Source organism: Hemiscyllium ocellatum, chromosome 25 (assembly GCF_020745735.1).
Source record: "Hemiscyllium ocellatum isolate sHemOce1 chromosome 25, sHemOce1.pat.X.cur, whole genome shotgun sequence".
Taxonomy (NCBI): Eukaryota; Metazoa; Chordata; class Chondrichthyes; order Orectolobiformes; family Hemiscylliidae; genus Hemiscyllium; species Hemiscyllium ocellatum.
In genome coordinates this window covers 2,473,562-2,490,901 of record NC_083425.1, presented here as the reverse complement: position 1 = coordinate 2,490,901, position 17,340 = coordinate 2,473,562, and the positions used below count along the sequence as shown (strand labels likewise).

The following is a 17,340-nucleotide window of genomic DNA, read 5'->3' as shown; positions in this document are numbered from 1 at the left end:
GGAGGAAGAAAAGAGGAGACCTGATCGAGGTGTACAAAATAATGAGAGGAATAGATAGAGTCAATAGCCAGAGACTTTTCCCCAGGGCGGATTGAGTGGTACGAGAAGTCATAGTTTGAAGATATTAGGAGGAAGGTGTAAAGGAGACATCAGAGATAGGTTCTTTACGCAGAGAGGAGTGAGTGCTTGGAATGCGTTGCCAGCTGTGGTGGTGGAAGCAGAGTCATTAGGAACATTTAAGCGACTGCTGGACATGTGCATTGTCAGCAGTGAGTTGAAAGGTGCATAGGTTAAGGTACTATATTTTACATTAGGATTAAATCTCGGCACAACATCATGGGCCAAAGGGCCTGTTCTGTGCTGTATGTTTCTATGTTCTATACTACAATCATTTACACATTGAAATTCTACTCTGGATGTTTAGTTCATTTGTCTGGTGTTGACTGATGTTTGATTTGTGCAGTCCCAGTCCTGGTTTCAGCTTTCAGGTTCCTGGTATCTTTTCATGAGGAAAGCTGAAAGTCTAAAATTTTCGATTTATCAAGACATCAAAGCAACAAAGAAAATTGCAGCTCAGGAACAGGTCCGTTGATCCTCCAAGCCTGTGCTGATCCAGATCCTCTATCTAAACCTGTCACCTATGTTCTAAGGATCTGTATCCCTCTGCTCCCTGTCCATTCACATTTCTGTCTAGATACATCTTAAATGACACTACTGAGCATGCCTCTACCAGTTCCACTGGCAGTGCATTCCAGGCATCCACCATCCTCTGCGTGAAGAACCTTCCATGCATATCTCTCAAACTTTTCCCCTGTCACCTTGGATTCATGACTACGAGTATTTGAGTCCCCCATTCTGGGAAAAGGCTCCTTGCTATCCACTCTGCCAATACCTATCATGATTTTGGAGACCTCAATCAGGCTGTCCCTCAACCTCTGTCTTTCTAATGAATACCGATGCAAAGTACTCATTAAGAATCTCTGACTCCACCCATAACTTTCCTCCTTTGACCTTGAGTGGGTGAACCCAATTAACTTAACCTCTCTTCAGAGCTAGCACCCTCCATAACAGCCACATCCTGGTTGAACCTCCTCTGCACCCTTTCCAAAGCACTCACGTCCTTTTCGTAATGTGGCAATCAGAACTTCATGCAGTATTCCAAATGTGGCCGAACCAAAGTCCTACATCACTGTAACATGACCTGCCAACTCTTGTACTCAATACCCCTTCCGATCAAGGAAAGCATGCCGTATGCCGCCTTAACCACTCTTTTGACCTGCGTTGCCACCTTCTGCTTGAAAACCCACAGCTCTCTGAACATCAATTTACCCCAGGGCTTTTTCATTCACCGTACAATTCACTCTTGAATTTAATCTTCCAAAATGCATCACCTCGCATTTGTCCAGATTGAACTCCATCTGCCATTTCATCACCCAGCTCTCCAATCTAAATATATTCGATAAGGATTTTCCATAACACTGTTTGCTAAAGATAGTTCATGACCCTTTTTAGTCCTCTTAATTCCAGATTGGTCCTACTTTACCGATATTCTTCCAAAGCTTCGTCTGTTTTCAGTCGCTTGGACCTTATGTATGCTTCCTTTTTCCTCTTAGCTAGTCTCACAATTTCACCTGTCATCCATGGTTCCCTAATCTTGCCATTTCTATCCCTCATTTTCACAGGGACATGTCTGTCCTGCACTCTAATCAACCTCTCTTTAAAAGCCTCTCAAATGTGGATTTACCTTCAAACAGCCGCTCCAATCTACATTCCCCAGCTCCTGCTGAATTTAGCTATAGTTGGCCTTCCCCCAATTTAGCACACTTCCTTTAGGACCACTCTCATCTTTGTCCATGGATATTCTAAAACTCACAGAATTGTGATCTCTGTTCCTAAAGTAATCCCCTACTGAAACATCAACCACCTGGCCAGGCTCATTCCCCAACACCAGGTCCAGTGTGGCCCCTTCCAAAGTTGGACTATTTACACACTGCTCTATAAAATCCTCCTGGATGCTCCTTACAAATTCTGTTCCATCTAGACCTCTAACACTAAGTGAATCCCAGTCAATGGTGGGGAAATTAAAATCTCCTATCGCCACCATCATGTTGCTCCTATCTTTCTATAATCTGTTCACATTTCTGGACCTCTATCTCACGCTTGCTGTTGGGAGGCCTGTAATACAGCCCCAACATTGTAACTACACCCTTAACATTTCTGAGCTCTGCCCATATTGCCTCACTGCTTGAATCCTCCACAGTGCCCTCCTTCAGCACAGTTGTGATATCCTCTTTGACCAGTAATACAACTCCTCCACCCCTTTGACCTCCCTCTCTATCCCTTCTGAAGCATCGATATTCTGGGATATTTGCCGATCATGCCCTTCCTCCAGCCAAGTCTCAGTAATAGCAATAACATCATACTCCCAGCTACTACTCCAAGCCCTAAGTTCATCTGCCTTATCGACAACACTTCGTGCATTTAAGCAAATGCACCTCAGACCACCTGTCTCTTGGCATTCATCATCTGCTCCCTGCCTACTCTTCCCCTTAGTCACACTGACTTCATTATCTAGTTTTACTTACTACCTCCTTAATGTTCACTCACCACCTCATTTGGTTCAAATCCCTCTGCCACATTAGTTGAAACCCTCCCAACAGCATTAGCAAAAGTACCCCCTCGGATGTTGGTTCCAGTTCGGCCTAGGTATAGACCATCCAATTTGTAATAGTCCCACCTTCCCCAGAACCGGTCACTGTGTGCCAAAATCTGAATCCCTCCCGCCTGCACCATCTCTCAAGCCATTCATTTATCCTGCCTATTCTTTCATTTCTACGCTGACTAGCACGTGGTACTGGTAGCAATCCTGAGATTACTGCCTCTGAGGTCCTACTTTTTAACTTCGAGTCATGGAGCTGTACAGCACAGAAACAGACCCCTCTGTCCAATTCGTCCATGCTGACCAGATATCCCAATCCAATCTAGTTCCACCTGCCAGCACCCAGCCCATATCCCTCCAAACCCTTCCTATGCATATACTCATCCAGATGCCTTTTAAATGTTGCAATTGTACCAGCCTCTACCACCACCTCTGGCAGCTCATTCCACACATGCACCACCCTCTGTGTGAAAAGGTTGGCCCTTAGGTCTCTTTTTTTTTATCTTTCCCCTCTCACCCTAAACCTATGCCCTTGGGTTCTGGACTCTCCCACCTCAGGGAAGAGACCTTGTCGATTTATCCTATCCATGCCTGTCATGATTTCATAAACCTCTATAAGGTCACCCCTCAGCCTCCAATGCTCCAGGCAAACTAGCTCTCGCCTATTCAATGTTTCCCTATAGCTCAAATCTCCAACCCAAGCAGCATCCTTGTAAGTCGTTTCTGAACCCTTTTATGTTTCACCACATCCTTCCAATAGGAAGGAGACCAGAATTGCATGCAGTATGCCAAAAGTGGCCTAACCAATGTCCTGTACATCCGCAACATGACCTCCCAACTCCTGTACTCAGTACTCTGACCCAAAAAGGAAAGCATATCAATCACCTTCTTCACTATCCTATCTACCTGCGCTTCTGCTTTCAAGGAGCAATGAACCTGCACTCCAAGGTCTCTTTATTCAGCAACACTCCCTAGGACCTTACCATTAAGTATACATGTCCTGCTACGATTTGCTTTCCCAGAATGCAGCACCTCATGTTTATCTAAATTAAACCCCGTCTGCCTCTCCTCAGCCCATTGACCTATCTGATCGAGATCCCATTGTACTCTGAGATAAATTTCTTTACTGTTCACTACACCTCCAATTTTGGTGTCATCTGCAAACTTACTGACCATACCTCTTAAGCTCACATCCAAATCATTCGTATAAATTACGAAAAGTAGTGGACTCAGCACCAATTCTTGTGGCATTCCACTGGTCACAGGCCTCCAAGCCGAAAAGCAACCCTCCACCACCATGCTCCGTGTTCTACCTTTTGAGTCAGTTCTGTATCTAAATGGCTCATTCTCCCCGTATTCCATGAGATCTAACCTTGCTAACCAGTCTCCCATGGGGAACCTTGTTGAACAACTTACTGAAGTCCATATAGATCTACTGCTGTACCCTCATCAGTCCTCTTTGTTACTTCTTTAAAAAGTTCAATCAAGTTTGTGAGACATGATTTCCCATGCACAAAGCCATGTTGACTATCCCTAATCAGTCCTTGCCTTTCCAAATGCATGTATATTTTGTTAACAGCCCCCCTCACACACTCACTCTCTTTCTCTATCAGTGTTTCTCTGTCCCTCTCTGTTAACCTCTCTCTCCGTTATTGTGTCTATCCATCTCTCTCTCTCGCTCTCTCTCTCTCTCTCTCTCTCTCTCTCTCTCACACACACACACACACACACACCTTTTTTCTTTCTCTCTCTCTGTCTCTTCCCACACACGTGTACTGTCTTTCTGGCATATGTATTTTTTTTCTCACTCTCACGATCATAGCCGTTCTACAGAATCAGCATTTGATTGCAGAAGTCCTGGTCTTCATTTACTAGGATTAACAAGGATTTAAAGCCAAAATTTAACTTCACCCAACCACTGGATCCTGGTTTGCCACCCTTTTGATTCCAACTGTTTTAACAAAAAGTCGTGTCTTCCTCAACAGACTTCCATCTTGGCTTTTAAAAGTATTACCTCATGGAAAATAAAAGCTGGGGGTGAGAAATATTAACTTGTACTACAGGGGATTCATGATAAAAAGCTGTTTACCAATCTCATTCAGTATACTGTAAACTCTACAAGGAGTGCTGCAGTGGAGTCCTGGAAAGATGAGATGGATTTGTGCCTGTTGATCTGTGTTACAACTACATTAATCCAGTGAATCTTTCATCCTGACTGACTGCAATTTCCAGCATCAACTTGTGAAATATCTATCTTTCTTTGTTCTTATCTTTCACTTAACATAAACGCAAAGACATTTTGTGTAAAGTATAGCATGCCCACAAAAAGGAACTGTTATATCCTTTAATCCAGAATTTCTGTAGCGTTTCCAATAACCTTATTCTAATTGGTTGTCTGTCATTTATTAATCTTTGTGGCTTTGTTCAGGTAGTTGGCCAAACAGGACATGCGCTTTTAGCATACGGAACCTGCTGATTGGCCATGCAACAGTTTATGTCTGTGTATGACAAGGAGACAAAGGAAGGACTCTGCATGCAATGCACATGAACTTAGACAAATCTGATGTTTTGAAATGCTTGCTTATACAACCCATTTTCTGTTTCATCCTTTGCATATTACTTGTTTTGCGAACACCATATTTGTCCAAGCGGTACCCTGTTGCTTTCCAACACTGTGTGCATTATAGCTGCAGACTGGAAATAAGCATGCTTCTATCCTTCCATCACTATTATACGTAACACAGAAGAGTACAGCTTTAAGTGCACTACGTGTAGTTAATGATAAAAGTTAGTTTTCATTCTCAAGCTAATTCGCATTTTTCTTCTCATCTTCCTTTCTCTTGGGCTGCTAACCCAGGGGAGTTTTCTGGTGTGTATCCTTTCACATACTGTATACTGTGCTTCTCATGACATTTTGTGTGATTTGTATGTTTCTTCCATATTTCCGTCTCTGTGATTTATGACATTTATCATAAAGTTGGAAATGTTTTTCACTGGTTGCTAGAAAAGAGGGATTGGAATTCTAAAAAAACTGAGCGTCTGCATACTGGTTCAAGGAATAAGATGATTCAAAAGATACAGATCTGGAATCAGTGCAAGAAGGGTACATAGGCCCCTCCAGAGAATAAACATTGGGAAGGTATGTCTTTGACTTGCCTGGTCCACAGTATTTGGAATTCCATACCTGCAATCATTAAAGGAGCATAAGGTCATAAGACATGGAGCAGAAGTCGGTCATTCAGCTCATCGAGTTTGTTCTGCCATTTAGTCAGATTATAACTGATCTGATAATCCTCAATTCCATTTTCCTGCCTTTTCCCTATAATCCTCGACTCCATACTGATTAAAAATCTGTCTGTTTTAGCCATGCATATACTTAACAACCCATCCTTGAGAGCTCTGTGCTAAAAAGAAATCCACAAATTCACAACTCTGAGAAAATAAATTCCTCCTCAACTCTGTGTTTGATGTGTGACCTCATTTTGTGAGATGATGCACTGCCGTTCCACATACCCCTACAAGGGAATACAACCTTTCCTCATCCACCTTGTGAAGTCCTCTAAGAATCTTGTATGTTTTAATAAGGTTGCCTCTCATTGTTTTAAATTCCACTGAATACAGGCACAGTCTACTCAACCTATTCCCATAAGACAGTTGCTCCAGACCTGGAATCAGTGCAGTGAACCTCGTCTGGATTGCCTCCAATGCTAGTCTATTTTTCTTTCAACAAGGAACCCAAAACAGTATTCCAGCTATGGTCTAAGTGAAGTTTTTAATAGCTTTTGGCAAAATCTCCGCACTTTTATACTCCATTCTCGTAAGTCCTCCCAACCCTTTTTCAGAACAACTAAGGATGGCCATAAGTACAGTCTCGTCTTAAGACACAGTTGTCCTTGCTGTGGGAGTTGTTCAGGTGGTTGTTTTCTTGCCCTGGAGAATGGAATGTACTGACAAATCATCGCGGTGATTATTAAATGAGAAAATAAGCCAAATTAACTGGGATCTGGATGATGTAACAGCACATTGTCTTTTCACTTCATGGTTCTGAGTTGAATCTGACACCGGTGAATAAGAGACTTCTTGCCTATCACTATCCTTTGTGGAGCATGTTGTGTGGTGAGCAAGCATCCACACCAAAAGCAATCTTGACTCAGCACAAAACAATAGTGCAAACTAGTTTTGGCAGTCTTGCATGTACAAAGAGTGCACGTGTGAAGAATGGAAATGTCTTACCCAATGTCTCGAGGAATTAATTCATTGTTTTCATGGTGGTATTATTAGAGCTTTGGCACTGAGAAGTGAATTTTAAAATTTGGGAGTGCATAATGTAAAACAACTGGTTGCTTCATTTTCCAAAAGTGACATAATTCACCTTAATCCCAAAATTAAAAAAAATATTTCTGTGAAAACATAAAACATTATCTCTTCTTGGTGGGGTTTGTTGTAAATGGCAGAATACCACTTTAACTGGAGCTTTCCACTTATGTCGAAGTCTGCTCGCGTGAATCGTGCATATTTATAGAACACACCAACAAGTTGAGATGGAAACATGGTTCTGTCATCACTTGAAAGAAAGAGGCTAACCTTGACCTGAGATTCCATGAACTATACTCCATTTGCTGTGCATTTCCATTATTTTCTGTTTGATTTTGTTTAACACTTTATCAGAACTATACACAGTTTACTTTAACTACAGATTTTTACAGTTGTGAAAACATTTTTTTATTAATCATTTGTGAGATTTGGGCATCGCTGGCTGGCCAGCATTTACATATGTTCGGGACACCACCCACGCCCTCAAGCTCCTCCATGATTTTCGCTTCCCCGGTCCCCAGTGCCTTATCTTCACCTCAGACATTCAGTCCCTGTACACCTCCATCCCCCATCACGAAGGACTCAAAGCCCTCCGCTTCTTCCTTTCCCACTGACACCCTCCTTCGGCTGACTGAATTGGTCCTCACTCTGAACAACTTCTCTTTCCAATCCTCCCACTTCCTCCAAACCAAAGGAGTAGTCATGGGCACCCCCGCATGGGCCCCAACTATACCTGCCTCTTCGTAGGATATATGGAACAGTCCATCTTCCGCAGCTACACTGGCACCACCCCCCACCTTTTTCTCCGCTACATCAATGACTATATCAGCGCTGCCTCGTGCTCCCACGAGGAGGTTGAACAGTTCCTCCACTTTACCAACACCTTCCATCCCGACCTCAAATTTACCTGGACTGTCTCAGACTCCTCCCTTCCCTTCCTAGACTTCTCCATTTCTATCTCGGGTGACCGAATCAACACGGACATTTACTATAAATCGACTGGCTCCCACAGCTACCTAGACTACACCTCCTCCCACCCTGCCCCCTGTAAAAACGCCCTCCCATATTCCCAATTCCTTCATCTCCGCAGCATCTGCTCCCAGGAGGACCAGTTCCAATACCGAACAACCCAGATGGCCTCCTCCTTCAAAGACCACAATTTCCCCCCAGACGTGATTGATGATGCTCTCCACCGCATCTCCTCCACTTCCCGCTCCTCCGCCCTTGAGCCCTGCCCCTCCAATTGCCACCAGGACAGAACTCCACTGGTCCTCACCTACCATCTCACCTACCATCCCACCTACCTCCATATACATTGCATCATCCATCGTCATTTTCGCCACCTCCAAACGGACCCCACCACAAGGAATATATTTCCCTCCCCTCCCCTATCAAAATTCCGAAAAGACCACTCCCTCCGTGACTCCCTCGTCAGGTCCACACCCCCCACCAACCCAACCTCCACTCCCGGCACCTTCCCCTGCAACCGCAAGAAATGCAAAACTTGCTCCCACATCTCCTCCCTTATTCTCTCCAAGGCCCCAAGGGATCCTTCCATATCCGCCACAAGTTCATCTGCACCTCCACACACAAAATTTACTGCATCCGCTCCACCCGATGTGGCCTCCTCTATATTGGGGAGACAGGCTGCCCACTTGCGGAACGTTTCAGAGAACACCTCTGGGACACCCGGACCAACCAACCCAACCACCCCATGGCTCAACACTTCAACTCCCCCTCCCACTCCACCAAGGACATGCAGGTCCTTGGACTCCTCCATCTCCAGACCATAGCAACATGACGGCTGGAGGAAGAGCGCCTCATCTTCCGCCTAGAAACCCTCCAACCACAAGAGATTTCTCCAGTTTCCTCATTTCCCTTCCCCCCCCCCCAACCTTGTCTCAGTCCCAACTCTCGAACTCAACACCCCCTTCCTAACCTGCAATCTTCTTCCTGACCTCTCCGCCCCCATCCCCACCCCCACTCCTGTCTATTGCCCTTACCTTAACCTCCTTCCACCCCCCAACGCCCCCCCCCCCCCCAAAGTCCCTCCTCCCCACCTTTTATCTTGGCCTGCTTGACACACTTTCCTCATTCCTGAAGAAGGGCTCATGCCTGAAACGTCGATTCTCCTGTTCCTTGGATGCTGCCTGACCTGCTGTGCTTTTCCAGCAATACATTTTTAGCTCTGATCTCCAGCATCTGCAGTCCTCACTTTCTCCCAGCATTTATTGACCCCAATTGTCTCTGAGAAGGTGGTAGTGAGCTGCCTTCTTGAACCGCTGCAGTCCAACTACTGTAGGTTGACTCAAAATTCCCTTAGGGAGCAAATTCCAGAATTTTGACCCAGCAATTGTGAAGGAATGGTGATGGGTTTCCAAGTCTAGATGGTGAGTGACTTGGAGGAGAACTTGCAGGGGATGGTGTTCCCATGTATCTGCTGCCCTTGGCCTTAGAGTTGGAAGTGGTCATGGGTTTGGAAGGTGCTGTCTAAGGATCTAGATTAGATTAGATTACTTACAGTGTGGAAACAGGCCCTTCGGCCCAACAAATCCACACCGACCCGCCGAAGCGAAACCCACCCATACCCCTACATTTACCCCTTACCTAACACTACGGGCAATTTAGCATGGCCAATTCACCTGACCCGCACATCTTTGTGACAGTGGGAGGAAACCGGAGCACCCGGAGGAAACCCACGCAGACACGGGGAGAACGTGCAAACTCCACACAGTCAGTCGCCTGAGTCGGGAATTGAACCCGGGTCTCAAGCGCTGTGAGGCAGCAGTGCTAACCACTGTGCCACTGTGCCGCCCACAAGTGCCACCGGTGCTCTGGTGAATTTCTGACGTGCATCTTGTAGATAGTACACACTGCTGCAATTTTCATTTGTAATACCACTGTTTATGTACTTTATGCCTTGAGATGCGTCAAAAACAATCTATCAAACATGGCAATCATATATAACTGATCTTTTTTTTACAAGCTGTTGCATGAAATTGGATTGAACTCACTAAATGTGTTTGTTATGGCCATGTGATTCCAAGCTTTGCAGCATTCTTGTTGGATTTTCCATGGTGCTTAACTTGCTCATGGTGAGCCTTGCTTTCATACTGCATCTTACGTAAATTCTTCCTTTCTTTCTGCCTCACTCGGAATGCATGGGCCCTCAGATCATAGTATCTTTGGTAAGATTCTGTCCATTTGAGGTTTTCTTCTTTTAAGTAGCCACGAGCACCCAGGTAAGAATTAGTTGTGTGAAGTGTCACAGTAAAATGGGAAATGCAAGAGAGAGTACTTTCTGCCCTGTCATCTTCCAATTATTGCCGTATGCTTTTCTTTTTGCAAGAAGACATTTTTTTCCTGAAGCATTCAAATATTGATGATTATGTTGAAACTTTGAGCTTGGTTTATACTTCAATCATGAGTCAGTGGAATCCTGGAATTAGACACAAACAGGTGTGACTTGTTGAATCATAAAATGCATAAAGAGAAACCTCACCCTGCCACATCCATGCTGTGTTGACATTAATGTTAATTTATTAATTAACAATGACTAATGTTAACTACGTAAAATTTCCCAGCATTTGCCTGGGGTGAAGAGAACAGGGGAAAAGACCTCGCTGTTGTGACAAATTTGTTAATTGTCAATTGGCAGAAAGTTTGTAGTTTGTCGCTGTTATTCTTCCCTAACTCCCGAGCCATTGAGTAAGGCACCACCTATCTGTCTCATGTACTTTTTCAATTTTGTTAATTATTTATTACCATGTTCGCCCTTGACAAAATCCTTTCTGCTTATTTGTTGCCAAGCTCTGCCTCTTCCTCCAAAGTTGTAACCAAAGTATAATGCCAGCTCTGGTTAAGGAGAGTCTTGTGTGTATATCTAGCTGTGGTGGTGATATCGTGACTGTAACACTGATCTAGCAATCCAGGGATCTTGGCCTCAAATCCCATTATGGCAGTTTATGAAACTGAATTCAATAAATCTGATTAGGTGTGGCCTCGAAAGCTGTCAGATTGTAATCAAAAGTCAACTTGTTTGTTAATGTCTTTCTGGAAAGGTGACTGTCAAAACCAGCTTAATTCAGCCCACACCTATGTAGTACACACTGCTTGTTATCTTGAATTACCCACTGAAGTTGCCAAGCAAACCACTCAGTCATGCAGAAAGATTAGGAATGAGAAATTGATGCAGCCTTAACTGCAGCAGCAATGAAGTGAATATAGTAAGCCATTTTCTAATTGGTTAGAAACAAGTACTTGCAGAGACATATTGCCAATGAAGTTGGAATATAGGTTAACTACAACTACTCATCTCCCATTCAGCTTCAAGTGAGCTGTCATCCTTCTTGAACTTTTTGTAACCTTTGACATGGCTGACCATTGTCCTTCAGTACCACTGTCATTGTCCTACTGGGTTACTGCTGCATGTTTCAAATTTCATTCTTATCTAATTGCAGCTGGTGAATTACCTGCAGTGTCTTCTCTTCTCATTCCTCTATTTTCACCCCTTGAATCATTCACGAATCTATCACGAGCTTCCTCCATTTTCATATTGACATGTTCTCCTTGATGATAACATCCTCTCCAGCTACACTGATGTCACCCAGCTGTACTACTTCACCACGTTCTTGACAGCATTGTCTATAAATTATTAGACTGGTTGTCCACATCCAGCACTGGAAAAGCAGCAATTCCAATTAATATTAGAGTGACTGTTCCCATCATTGTCTTGCCCATGACAAACTCCAAAGCCAATCTACAGCTCTCTTCTCTCACCCTGGTAGCTGTCTGAGGATGAATCAAATTGTTTGCAATCTTGGTGTCAAATACTTGACTCAGTCCCCTGTCTAAGCTCAAATGCTAACAACACATCCATGCTTTTATTACTTCTAGATTTGGCCACCCCAACATATCTGGCTGGACTTCTACATTTTACCCTCTGTAAATTTGAGATCATCCAAAACTCTGCTACCATTGTTCGAAATTCCATTATGCACCCTTGGTCTGTCATTCTTTACTCACTGATCTACTTTGGCTCCTAACAAGCAGTGCTTCACCTTTAAAATTCTCATTTTTATTTATGAATCCTTCCATGATCTGTCTTCCCACCCTATCTGTGCAGTCTCTTCCAAAACTATCTAATTGTTGCCTCTTGAGTATCCCCAATTTTAATCATTCTATCTTTAGTTACTTGGGCCACAAACCATGTGACCCTTCCCCCCCCCATAACCATTGACTCATTTATTAATCAAGTTATCTCAGCCTTGAATATGTTCAATTACCCAATCTCCACTGCTGTCCAAAGGAGAGATTTTCAAAATTTAACGAACCTCGGAAGAAATCCCTACTCAACTCAATTATAAATTAGTTCTATTTTTAAATAAGGGCAAAAAGCCTGTTCTCTAGTTAGTCATCATTTGGAGTGCTGGTGTTGGACTGGAGTGTAGAAAGTTAAAAATTGCACATCATCAGGTTATAACCCAACAGGTTTATTTAGACTATTAATTCTGTATAGGGTAAAAGTTCTGTGTCTTACGATCTTATACTCCACAGCCACCTGATGGAGGAGCATCATTCCAAAAGCTGGTGCTTACAGATAAACCTGTTGGACTATAATCTGGTGTTGTGTGGTTTTTAACTTTGTTCTCTAGATGATATGGAAAGAAACTGTGAAGCAGTTAAATCTTGTTTGTAAGTTATGTTTATGAGAATTTAATGGATCTCTGTCTTCCACTGTGTAAAAATTGATGATTCTGCACTTTCGAACCCTGGCAAAATAGGATCTATTTAGTAACTGTAGGAAAGAGAGATTAGTGTTTTCCACTGCCTTCTGTGTTGATATTGGCCAGGACAGGTAATGAACTGATGAAGGAATGTCCCTAATGTTATTATGTATCCAATTTTGTGCCTCAGCTTGGCAGATTTATGCTTGTGGCTATGCCCAGCCAAGTAAACAGGGTCATACAGCACAGTGCAGTTTTAAGTTGCAGCAAAACCTCCGTATTGACATTGAATGAAAATGTTACTCCTTAGAATGCAGTTTATGTAAGATTTTTTTTAAAATAACAATTCAGGAAATGAAGAATGAAATCCCTCTGAGTTGGCTGGTGGGTTTACAATTTAGGAGATTCCAGCCTAGTTTACAATTACATTTTTTCCCAAAGCTAATCTTTCCAGCCACTTTTTAGACAATGAAGCCAACACAAATTGATCATACCTCATTAACTCTGTACATTACGTTTAAGTAATTCTATTGCTTTACCTGGTGCTTTCCTTGTCTTGTCCTTTGTTTCACATGCCACCTGCTATAGCTTCCATTGCAGCTGATATGGCTGAATCTTAGTCTGTCTATGGTGATATTGCTTTTTGAATTGTAATTTGTTTTTTTCCTTGAATAGCTAGTTATTCGTATGCATAATTAGCAAGGGTTTTTCTAAGGAGTTATTAGTAGCTCGACTCAGTATTAAAATGACCCTGTCCTGGTCACTTCATAAGATAGTAATTTACATTTAGGGCAAATAGGCTGTGCAGAAGCTGGTTTTGCAAACAAGTGATTATAACTTCCTGCATGTAATTTATTCACAGGTATGGGTCGTGAGGTTGAAAATCTCATTCAGGAAAACACACAGCTGCTGGAGACCAAGTAAGTCTCAACCAAATGTTACTGTCTCCTATTTCAGGTGAACTTGTCCAATGCATCTGTTAGCTGGGAAGTAGTTGTTGAGATTTCAGAAGTGCTGTTGTGTTGTATTGTTCTGTACATGTGTGTTTGATTGAAGAGAATTTATATTTACTTGAGATATTTTTCAGTTTTTCGATTCCTAAGTCAAGGTGGTTTTTTTTAAGAACACAGACTTAGACACTTGCAAAAGATTGAAACATAAAAATAGGATTAAATGCTTTTGACAGTTAAGTCAGTTTATTCAATGAGTAGTTGAAACATACAGATTACAAACATTCAAGAATATATCTTTGTGGTGAGTTAGCTGAACTCTTTCTTTGCTATTGAACATGCTATAGTTGGCTTCTGCAACTATTATCAAATGGTCAGAAGTTAACAACATTTGTGATGTCACAGTGGAAGTCTAATCTTTGAACCAGTTTCCCAGTAGCAAGATCAAGAGGGAGTTTGCTGTAAGAGAAAAGGAAAACAGAAATATCAAGTCTTTGGGAAAAAGTAACCAAGAGCTTATTTTCATGGATAATTTTATACCATTGCCTTTCTCATCTACTCTGAAGAAAGAGCTTAAATAGATCTCAGCATCCAGAGATTATTATCTTAACCTGGCAACTACTTTTTAATTATTCTTATTACATTCAGTGCAAATAAATCATGAATGATACCAAGCAAGTTGCTACATGTCCACGGGAATGTCTTTGGCAACATGTCCCTATAGACACCTTTTCTGTTGCAGTAGACATTCAAGTATAATAGATACAGTAGCCCCTATTAGATTGAGAAGTCAGCAAGAAAGAATTTATGCTGCAATGCTTTTGGAAATGTTGGAGAATGTTTCACATTAAACTCTTTGCGCTAACAAAAAGAAGAATTGTTGCTCATATAAAAAAATGAAATCTCATCAACTAACAAGAAGTACAATTAATTCATGTGACCATTAATGTTCCCAAATCTTTTCAATTCTGAATTGTGTCACAGTTTGTTTGACAATTAAAAATTAATGTTGATGCATTGACTGGATTGTTGTAAACCCTAAAATCATACCTGGACTCCCTGGAAAATGCCTCAAGCCTCATGCCTCTTTTTGTATAATCTAAGTATCTTCATACCAACCAGCCATTGTGAAATTGTTGAGCTACATAAGAAAAGCCACACCACCACCCTTTGCTTTTGAATGGGGCATGTAAACAAGAACATTCAAACCAAAGTCCTTTTTAAAATTGATGTCATCCTGGACAGACTATTCACATGTGCACTGCAAGTTGTAGCTCTAGGGAAAGCAATGGCTTATTGGTATTATTGCTAGACTATTAATCTGGAAACGCCAGTAAATGTTTTGGGGATCCAGGTTTGAATCCTAACATGACAGATGGTAAAATTTAAATTCGAGTAAATATCTGGCATTAAGAGTGTAGTGATGATTTTAAAACCAATGTTGTCAGGAAAAACATAAGATGTATCCATTGGTAGGAGAGACTAGGACCCAAGGGCATTGCCCTAGAGTAAAGGGAAGATCTTCTAAACCAGAGATAAAGAAAAATTTCTTCAGCCAGAGAATGGTAAATCTATGGAATTCACAGCAACAAAAAGCTGTGGAGGCCAGGTCATTGAGTTTATTTAAGACTGAGATAGGTTCTTGATTGTAAAAGGAATCGAGGGTTATGGGGAGAAAGCACGAGAATGGAGTCGAGAAACTCATAAGCTATGATTGAATGGAAGAACAGACTTGATGGGCTGAATAGCCTAACTTCTGCACTTTTGTTTTATTATCGAAGGAATTCTGGCCCAGATGTGACTCCAGACCCACAGCAATGTAGTTGACTCTTAACTGCCCCTGGACAATTAGGGATGGGCAATGAATGCTGAACTGGCCAGTGAAATCCACATCCTGCAAACTAACTTTATAAAAATACAGCATGGCTTTAAGCAGACATCAACACTCTATGGCAAAAGTGAATCAGACTACAAAAATATTTCTATGCTTAACAATGTTTAATCAAAAGTCATAATTTTTTTATCATTTTATAAATGAAATAGATACATGTTTTATTCTTATTGAGTTATAACTTAATAGAAGGAAGCAAAGTTTATAAAGTAGTCTTGTAATAATTGGGATCTATTAATGTCCATATATATCCACTCAGTTGGCCAAGGAAAAGGTTGAGCTTGTATGGTTACTGTACACAGTATCACAAACAATGCTGTGGAAAAGAAAAATTATGAAGAGCATTGTAGTGATTGTAATGAGGTCAGCCAGGTACACCACCTCGAATATAAGTTATCTAATTGGGGCTGTTAACCTGGACCAATCAGGGAGCCCTGGCTGACATATACAAACAGGAGTGTCTTAAAATAAACAGGAAGGACACTGCTTGTCACTGGCCACTCAGGTGTTTTCCCTGTTAGGAGTTGGACCAGTGGCAGTGTTGTGCCTGTGGAAGAAGGAAGAAGTGGAGGAAGGAGGTGAGAGCTTTGTAAAGAGAAAAAAAAAACAGGAGTGTCTGACGTTCTGTTCACTCAGAGCTAGCTCTGAGGAAGCTGGACCAGTGTCAAATACTATGCATGTGTAAATAAAGGGTAACTTGGTGATGGGACACTGACCTCTATGGAGTTATTTCAAGCACCACTTCATAAACAATCATAATATTGATTTGCATTGGATAGCAGATATGCATACAGTGCAGCAACATTAATCATTTTATGGGAACAGGCTTTGAAACATTTTTAGGTTAATTTTTAGAGGCTTTGGCAAGATGGTTATTTTGATAAAATTCCAATGTATCCATACAGGCCTTTTATTAAACTATTTAAAGTATGAAAGTATGTGACGAGAATCTGAATCAGATCAAAAACTGAACTGCATAGATTTAAAACTTGTTATAAAAACATGATGCTTACTGGACTACATTTCTTGGCTTTTTGGTATTGACTTTTTCTTGGAATGGGCTGTAAGGAAATCCGAGGGGGACAGTGTGTGAAATTGTCATTGCCTATTCATAGAATTGTACATGTAGAAGATGACCTTTGATCCATTTGGTCTCTGTTGCCAAAACTGCGTTAAATCTACATTGGTCCACTTTCAAGACTATGGCCCTAGTGCTGGAATATTATGACATTTCATGTGCTGCTCCAAGTAATTTATAAAGTTTGAGGTTAAGCGCCCAAGCAGTGCATTCCAAACCCTCACCATCCTTTGGCTGCAAATTTTTTTCTTCCCTTTAACCCTCTTGCCTTCCACCATAAAAGTATATCTCCTTGTTGTTGACCCTCTAGCAAAAGGGAACAGCTGTTTCTTATCCATTCCGACCATTCCATTCATAAATTTACACACCTCTTACCAGGTATCCCCTCAACCTTTTCTGCTCTAAGTCCAACAACCCAAGCTTATCCAGCCACCTCATTGCTGAAGTACTGCATCCCTGTCAACATCCTGGTGAATCTCCTCTGCACCTCTTCCAGTGCAGCCACGTTTTTCCTAGTGCGCAGTCACCAGATCTGTACTGAGTACTCCAACTGTACAGCTCCATTATAACTTCCGTGGTCTTATAATCAATGCCTCAATTGATAAAGGGACATGTCCTATATGCTTTCTTAATTATGTTATTAACCTGCATTGCCACCTTTAGGGATTTGTGGACAAGCAACCCAAAGTTCCTTTGTTCCTTTGAGCTTCCTCATATCCAAC

General features: G+C 41.9%; 1 protein-coding gene across 2 annotated transcripts in view; it reads left to right on the top strand.

The window, feature by feature from the left end:
- spag9b (sperm associated antigen 9b) overlaps positions 1-17,340 on the top strand; it is a 285,882-nt gene that overhangs the window by 207,051 nt on the left and 61,491 nt on the right. For both annotated transcript variants that reach the window (XM_060844669.1, XM_060844670.1), the window contains exon 9: positions 13,562-13,619. In XM_060844669.1, coding sequence (XP_060700652.1) covers positions 13,562-13,619 — 58 coding nt within the window. The remainder of the gene's footprint in view (positions 1-13,561; positions 13,620-17,340) is intronic.